Genomic DNA, 8236 nt, shown 5'->3' with positions numbered 1-8236 from the left:
CACCCCTCACCCCCTGCGCCCCCAAAACTCAGCCCCCTCCCATGCCCCACCCACGCCCCCAGCACCCCTCACCCCCTGAGCCCCCAATCCCAGCCCCCTCCCATGCCCCACCCACGCCCCCAGCACCCCTCACCCCTGCGCCCCCAAAACTCAGCCCCCTCCCATGCCCCACCCACGCCCCCAGCACCCCTCCCCCCCTGCGCCCCCAAAACTCAGCCCCCTCCCATGCCCCACCCACGCCCCCAGCACCCCTCACCCCCTGCGCCCCCAAAGCTCAGTCCCCTCCCAGCCCCCTCCCATGCCCCACCCACGCCCCCAGCACCCCTCACCCCCTGCGCCCCCAAAGCTCAGTCCCCTCCCAGCCCCCTCCCGTGCCCCGCCCACGCCCGTCACGTGACCAGACCCATTCATGCCTTCCCTCCTCCCCCCTCCCCCCCCCAGCTTTCTCCGATTGGTTCCCTCCTGCGGGCGCAGCCAATCAGCAGCGGCGGCGAGCGGCACGGGGCGGAGAAGCGGGGAGGGGGAGGGCGTTAAAGCGCGCGCGCTGATTGGCTCCTCCCAGCCCTTGTCCCCGCCCCCGGCGGCGGCGGCCGGAAGCCGGAAGCGGAGGCTGCCCGGGACGGCGGCGCCGTGACCCGCGGGCGGGCAGCGCCGGCCGCGCCATGACGGGCAAGTCGGTGCGCGATGTGGACCGGTACCAGGCGGTGCTGGCCAGCCTGCTGGTGGAGGAGGAGAATAAGTACTGCGCTGACTGCCAGGCCAAAGGTACCGCCGGCGCCTCCCCGCGGGACGCACCGGGAGGGAGGGGGGCGGGGGTGCGCTGAGGCCTGGTGGGGTCAGTGGGAACGGTTGAGTGCCGGTGGCAGCCTCTCGGCGCCGGTGTGTTGAGGGGCTGTTGGCTCTGACTCCTGAGGCTGGCCGCTGTGGGCGCTTGCAGAGCGCTGGTGTCCCCCATCCGCGCTGGCTGAGGGGGCGGCGGCGGCGGAGGGGCCTGGTGGGACCGGGCCGGTGCGGGTGTCAGCCCCTCGGGACCGGTGTGTGGCGGAGTGCTGACTCCCTCCCTCCCTCCCCGGGCCATTGATGCCGTTAGGTCCGCGGGGCCCTTCGGTGACCTCCTGCCCTGGAGCCCATTCTGCAGGTGCCCAAACCAGGCTGGCCCGGGGGGGGGGGAGGCGGCTCCGCGCTTCGGCCTCCCCCGTGAGCGGGCAAGGAGAGCCCCGGCCGCGGGCAGCGGCGCAGCCTGAGGCCGCTGCAGCGGGGGACCCGCGGCCGGTTGGGATTCGTAGCACCGTTGGTAGCTTCTCCTTGGGTTGAGCAGCCGCTCGGTGTTCAAAACGCCCCTCAAACCCCCCCCGCTCGGTGTTCAAAACGCCCCTCAACCCCCCCCGAGATTCGGCTTCAGCAGAGCTTGATTCGCTGTCAGCGGCAGCAGCCGCCCTGCAGCCGGTGGTGCGGTCAGAGGAACGGCTCCGGTGCCTCCGGTCCTGCTCTGCCTCGCCTCGGTGAGGTGAGCTGAGGAGGAGCTAAGCGCCAGAGAGCATCACCTGGGAGCGCACCGGCTGCCTTGAGCCGGGCTCGGAGGAGGCAAACGTCGCATGGCTGTGAGGAGCTGGCTCCTGGGAGGTGCTGTTGCGTAACGTCGGAGGGCATTCCAGCTGGGGAGTCACATCCTGGGAAGTCGGAGCTGGAAGGGAGCTGCTGATGGTGAGCTCATCTGCTGGTCGTCTTCAGGAGGCTCAGAGAGGAGCTGGCAGCTGAGGGTGCAGCACCTTGAGTGCTGTGTCCAGTTCTGGGCCCCTCAATTCAAGAAGGATGTTGAGGTGCTGGGACATGTCCAGAGAAGGGCAACAAAGCTGGTGAGGGGTCTGGAACACAAACTCTATGAGGAGAGGCTGAGGGAGCTGGGGGTGTGCAGCCTGCAGAAGAGGAGGCTCAGGGGTGATCTTATTACTGTCTACAACTACCTGAAGGGGCATTGTAGCCAGGTGGGGGGTGGCCTCTTCTCCCAGGCAACCAGCAATAGAACAAGGGGACACAGCCTCAAGTTGTGCCAGGGTAGGTCTAGGCTGGATGTTAGGAAGAAGTTCTTCCCAGAGAGAGTGATTGGCATTGGAATGGGCTGCCCAGGGAGGTGGTGGAGGCACCGTGCCTGGGGGTCTTCAAGAAAAGCCTGGATGAGGCACTTAGTGCCATGGTTTGGTTGATTGGTTAGGGCTGGGTGCTAGGTTGGACTGGATGAGCTTGGAGGTCTCTTCCAACCTGCTTGATACTATGATTCTATGATTCTATGTAAGGAGCTGTCACCAAGCCCTGGAGGGACGAACCGGTGAGGGGGTTCCAGCTTTGCTGCCCTCTGCTTCCTTTCCCTTTCTGTGTTCTCCACTCGCTGTTGCTTTCAAGGCATGTCCTGAGCCACACCTGCCTTAGAAAGCAGCGGGAGGGGAGCGGAGAGGAAGCCAGATGCAAATGTTTGAATAGCAGGAGACAAAAGGGAGGAATAAAACAACTGCTGCTTGCTCCGTGGTGATGCAAATACCACTCTGGAGCCTGCTGCCGGCAAAGGCTTTGCTTTCCTCTAACAGGAGGGTGAAGGGGTTTGGCCCCTGCCTGCCCAAAATTCCCTTTCAGTGAGGTGTTGGAGTGAATTGGAGATCTCAACTTGAGGCTTCTTCCCCAGTAGTAGTGATAGGGTAAGAGGGAATGGATTGAAGCTTGAGGAGGGCAGGTTTAGACTGGAGAAGAGGAAGAAATTCTGGAGAGGAGGAAGAAATTCTTTGCAGAGAGGGTGGGGAGACACTGGTTGTTCTGGCCCTGTGCTCAGCACTGCTCAGGCCACACCTGCAGTGCTGTGTCCAGTTCTGGGCTACTCAGCTCAAGAGAGATGTTGAGAGAAGGGCAGCAAGGCTGGGGAGGGGCCTGGAGCACAGCCCTGTGAGGAGAGGCTGAGGGAGCTGGGGGGGTGCAGCCTGCAGCAGAGGAGGCTCAGGGCAGAGCTCATTGCTGTCTGCAGCTGCCTGCAGGGAGGCTGTAGCCAGGTGGGGTTGGGCTCTGCTGCCAGGCAGCCAGGGACAGAAGAAGGGGACACAGCCTGAAGCTGTGCCAGGGCAGGTTGAGGCTGGATGTTAGGAGGAAGTTCCTGGCAGAGAGAGTGATTGGCACTGGAATGGGCTGCCCAGGGAGGTGGTGGAGTGGCTGTGGCTGGAGGTGTTGCAGCCAAGCCTGGCTGGGGCACTTAGTGCCATGGTCTGGTTGGTTGGGCAGAGCTGGGTGCTAGGTTGGGCTGGCTGAGCTTGGAGCTCTCTTCCAGCCTGCTTGGTTCTATGGAACAGGTTGCCCAAGGAGGTTGTGGATGCTCCTTCTCTGGAGAGGAGTTCAAGGCCAAGCTGGGTGAGGCCTTGAGCAACCTGCACTGGTGGGAAGTGCTCATGGCAGAGGGCTTGGAACTGGATGACCTTTAAGGTCCCTTCCAACTCACACCTTTCTGTGAATAGCTGCAGTGCATGAGCTGAGGCTCTTTCTGTAAGGGGCAGGCTTGGTCACCTCCATGTGACCTCTAAAACCTGCAGAGAACACAGAATCAGTCAGGGTTGGAAGGGACCACAAGCATCAGCCAGTTCCAGCCCCCCTGCCATGGGCAGGGACACCTCACACTAGAGCAGGCTGCCCACAGCCTCAGCCAGCCTGGCCTTAAACACCTCCAGGGATGAGGCTTCTCCCAGCTCCCTGGGCAACCCATTCCAGGCTCTCACCACCCTCATGCTGAGCAACTTCCCCCTAACATCCACTCTGACTCTCCCCATTTCCAGCTTTGTTCTATTCCCCCCACTCCTATCCCTACCTAAGAGCCTAAAAAGTCCCTTCCCAGCTTTCTTGTAGCCCCCTTCAGATCCTGACAGGTCACAGAATCACTCAGGGTTGGAAGGGGCCACAAGAACATCTAGTTCCAATCCCCCTGCCACAGACAGGGGCAACCTACCCTAGATCAATCTGGTCACAGGTCACCTGGGGGTCTTCCCCTCTGCAGCCTGATCAGCCCCAACTCCCTCAGTCTCTCCTCACAGGAGAAGTGCTCCAGCCCTCTGATCTCTGAACACCACTAAGCAAGCTGAAGGATGATGTGCTGGAGGTTTGTTTTCAGCCCTGCTCTGCTAAACCCCCCCTAACCTGATGCTGAGGACCTGCCTTCTCTTGGAGGCAGCAGATGCTGAGGTGCATTTCACACCTGGCTTGGGTTGACCACGTAGGCTGAACAGGATGATGTTGGCAGGCAGCAGAGGTTTCCTCCTACTTGCCAATCACTTATCTCTTGGCTCCTGCTGCCAGTGCCAAGGGCAAAAAATAGCTGCCTTATCTTGTCTTGGTGAGGCACGAGACAGCAGTGCATCTGCTGGGGAGACAAATTCTCATCACACTTCCCAGGTTACTTTGTTCTGGGCTGCTTATCTAACTTCTCCTCCTGGCAGGGCAGCCTGCAAATGCAGAACTCCAGCTCCTTAGGAGGAGCCCTTATCATGTTGTACAGCTGCCTGAAAGGAGGTTGTCCTGAGGTGGGTGTTGGTCCTTTCTCCCCAGGAACTGGTGGTAGAAGAAGAGGGAATCATAGAATCAGTCAGGGTTGGAAGGGACCACAAGGAGCAGCCAGTTCCAACCCCACTGCCATGCCCAGGGACACCCTACCCTAGAGCAGGCTGCACACAGCCTCAGCCAGCCTGGCCTCAAACACCTCCAGCCATGGGGCCTCAACCACCTCCCTGAGCAACCCATTCCAGCCTCTCACCACTCTCCTGCTCAACAACTTCCTCCTCACCTCCAGCCTCACTCTCCCCACCTCCACCTTTGCTCCATTCCCCCCACTCCTGACACTCCCTGATAGCTTCAAAAGTCCCTTCCCAGCTTTTTTGTAGCCCACTTCAAATACTGGAAGGCCACAAGAAGGTCACCTGAGAGACTGAACAGCCTAAAGTCCCTCCCCATCTTTCTTGTAGGCTCCCTTCAATGGCCCCAAGCTGCACCAGGGGAGCATTAGGTTGGACTTCAGGGGAAAGAAGTTTCAGTGAAGGGATTGTCAGGCACTGGAAGCACCCAGGGAGGTGGTGGAGTCACCATCCTTGGGTGTCCTTTAGAGCTGTGGGGCTTCACCATGAGGGTGGTGGAGTGGAGAGAGGCTGTTTGCAAAGGCCTGGAGGGACAGGACGAGGGCAATGGCTTCAAACTAGAGCAGAGCAGACTGAGGTTGGATGTTAGGAACTAATTCTGCACCAGGAGGGTGCTGGAGCACTGCAGCAAGATTGCCAGGGAGGGGGTTGAGGCTCCATGCCTGGAGATACTCAAGGTAAGGCTGAAGAAGGCTGGCTGTGGGCAGCCTGATCCCTGCTGAGTGCAGAGAGGCTTGGACTGGATGAGCTTTGGAGGTCCCCTCCAGCCCAGAGCATTCTATGATGTGGTTCAGTGGTGGGCTTGGTAGAGCAGGGCTGAAACCTTCTGCCTGTGCTGAGGAGAGGTCACAGTTGGTTGAGAAGGCTCCTTCAGAGCTGAAACCTTCTGCCTGTGCTGAGGAGAGGTCACAGTTTGGTTGAGAAGGCTCCTTCAGAGCTGAAACCTTCTGCCTGTGCTGAGCAGAGGTCACAGTTTGGTTGAGAAGGCTCCTTCAAAGCTGAAACCTTCTGCCTGTGCTGAGCAGAGGTCACAGTTGGTTGAGAAGGCTCCTTCAGAGCTGAAACCTTCTGCCTGTGCTGAGCAGAGGTCACAGTTTGGTTGAGAAGGCTCCTTCAGAGCTGAAACCCTCTGCCTGTGCTGAGGAGAGGTCACAGTTGGTTGAGAAGGCTCCTTCAGAGCTGAAACCCTCTGCCTGTGCTGAGGAGAGGTCACAGTTGGTTGAGAAGGCTCCTTCAGAGCTGAAACCTTCTGCCTGTGCTGAGGAGAGGTCACAGTTGGTTGAGAAGGCTCCTTCAGAGCTGAAACCTTCTGCCTGTGCTGAGCAGAGGTCACAGTTTGGTTGAGAAGGCTCCTTCAGAGCTGAAACCCTCTGCCTGTGCTGAGCAGAGGTCACAGTTTGGTTGAGAGGGCTCCTTAAACTGAAACCCTCTGCCTGTGCTGATGGGAGGCCATGTGCTGTTTGCCAGCTTCAGCACCTCTCTACCTGCATTTGGAGCTCCTTGTCTGGGCAGGCTCTGGTTTTAGCCAGTTCCAAGCTGAAGCACCTAAAGAACATCCTTACATACAGGTCTGGGAAGAGCACTCTGCCAGGATCACAACTGGAGCTTGGCCACTGAGTAAATGATGCTGAGGAGAGTTGGGTGGTGGTGGCAGAGTGTTCTCCTCAGGGCAGCTTCCTCTTTGTCAGCTCACACGCAGCATCTGAAGGATTTTTTTGGCCAGCAGGAGGAAGTTCTTCCTGGTGAGAGTGGTGAAATACTGGAACAGGTTGCCCAAAGATGTGGTTGCAGACATTCAAGGTCACACTTGCTGGGACCCTGAGGAATCTGCTCTAGTTGGAGGTGTCCCTGCTGACTGCAGGGGGTTGGCTAAGATGACCTTTGAGGCTCTCTTCCAACCCAGTGCCTGCTCTGCTTGCAGGAGTTTACCAAAGCTGAAGGTGGAATCAGAAGCTGGCAGCTGCTGGAGCACCTATAAGACACTTTGGCACTGGGATGTTGCCTTTATGCTGGTTGCTGGCTGTGGTGCTGGTGCCTTTTGGTGCTCCATCTGAGCATTTCAGAGCTCTCATGGCACAGGCAGAGGCTGTTCAGATGCCACCCACGCTGCCATTGTGCCTGTTCCCAGTGACCTAACTGCTTGCTGGGTTTCACTGCTCTGTTCTTTCCACTTCTCTGCAGAGCTGGAGATGTGAGCTGCAGTGCTGCTGGGGCAGCACCTCGGTGCTAAAGCCTCCTTCTCAGCACCATCAGCTCTCTGCTGTTGACTGCTGGTTGGACCCTGCCCTCTGGCACCAGTTTAGCAAACAGCTCCTGTTTGCTGTGCCACGCTGGTAGGCACTTTGCTATCTTCAAGCCCTTCTGCCCTCAAAAGTCTTCTGTGGTATCCTCGTGCCCTGCTTGTCATCAGATGATGCTGACAGGTATCTCCTAGCCTGATCCTTCAAGTGAGGAAGGGGAGCAAGCCAATTTCTCCAGTATGTTCTCCTTCCCTCATGTCTGGAATCAAGGTGACTTCTGTGAGCTGCATCACTCTTCCCAAGACACCTCTTGGGGCAAGCTGCTGGAGACAGTGGTGACCTCTCTGTTGAGGTGCTGGAAGGTGCCCAGAGAAGGGCAGCAAGGCTGGGGAGGGGCCTGGAGCACAGCCCTGTGAGGAGAGGCTGAGGGAGCTGGGGGTGTGCAGCCTGCAGCAGAGGAGGCTCAGGGCAGAGCTCATTGCTGTCTGCAGCTGCCTGCAGGGAGGCTGTAGCCAGGTGGGGTTGGGCTCTGCTGCCAGGCAGCCAGCACCAGAAGAAGGGGACCCAGGCTGAAGCTGTGCCAGGGCAGGTTGAGTCTGGCTGTGAGGAGGAAGTTGCTGTCAGAGAGAGTGATTGGCATTGGAATGGGCTGCCCAGGGAGGTGGTGGAGTGGCCGTGGCTGGAGGTGTTGAAGCCAATCCTGGCTGGGGCACTTAGTGCCATGGTGTGGTTGGTTGGGCAGGGCTGGGTGCTGGGTTGGGCTGGCTGAGCTTGGAGCTCTCTTCCACCCTGATTCACTTCTATTCCCTTGCTTTCTTTGCAGCACTTTTCTGGAAGAGCTGCAGAGATGAACTTGAAATGGCAGAGATGTGACCCTGGTGGCTTCCCTGGATGGGGAATGTCCCAGATTTTAGGGGAGTTTTGGTGGTGTCCAGGGACTCAGGGGGGTTGAGGCAGTGTCTCAGGGTTGTTGAAGTGGAGCAGAAAGGGTGAGGGAAGTGAAAGCAAACTTGAAGTGTTGCCTTAGTTTTTGCTTCTGCAGCAGTAAACACTGCTGTGGTTAGAGGTCTTGGGAGGAAGCTGGGGGAGATCTTTCCCCTGCTTCTTCCTCTTTGCATTGCAGATGTTCTGCCTGCAGTAGCTGTGGGTGAGGTGAGCAAGGGGGAGTGGATGAGCACCTCCTGGGGTGCATCCTGTGCTGGAGCAGTAGGTTGCTGTCTGCCAGTGGAACTTAGGGGTGAGAGTTTGTATGTGAGAGGCATCTTCATTACTTGATTGAAGAAGAGAAGACTGAGAGGGGATTGAGTCAATGTCTATGACTGTCTGAGGGCTGGGGGTCAG

General features: G+C 58.7%; 1 protein-coding gene across 1 annotated transcript in view; it reads left to right on the top strand.

Moving 5' to 3' along the window:
* The first annotated feature begins 580 nt into the window (after positions 1-580).
* The window catches only part of SMAP2 (small ArfGAP2), a 32435-nt gene continuing 24779 nt past the window's right edge, over positions 581-8236 (top strand). Inside the window, exon 1 of the mRNA XM_064172732.1 lies at positions 581-765. Coding sequence (XP_064028802.1) covers positions 663-765 — 103 coding nt within the window. The 5' untranslated portion in view covers positions 581-662. The remainder of the gene's footprint in view (positions 766-8236) is intronic.

Source organism: Pogoniulus pusillus, chromosome 37 (assembly GCF_015220805.1).
Source record: "Pogoniulus pusillus isolate bPogPus1 chromosome 37, bPogPus1.pri, whole genome shotgun sequence".
Classification (NCBI taxonomy): domain Eukaryota; kingdom Metazoa; phylum Chordata; class Aves; order Piciformes; family Lybiidae; genus Pogoniulus; species Pogoniulus pusillus.
Note: the sequence above shows the minus strand (reverse complement) of the source record. Positions and strands in the feature narration are given on the sequence as shown.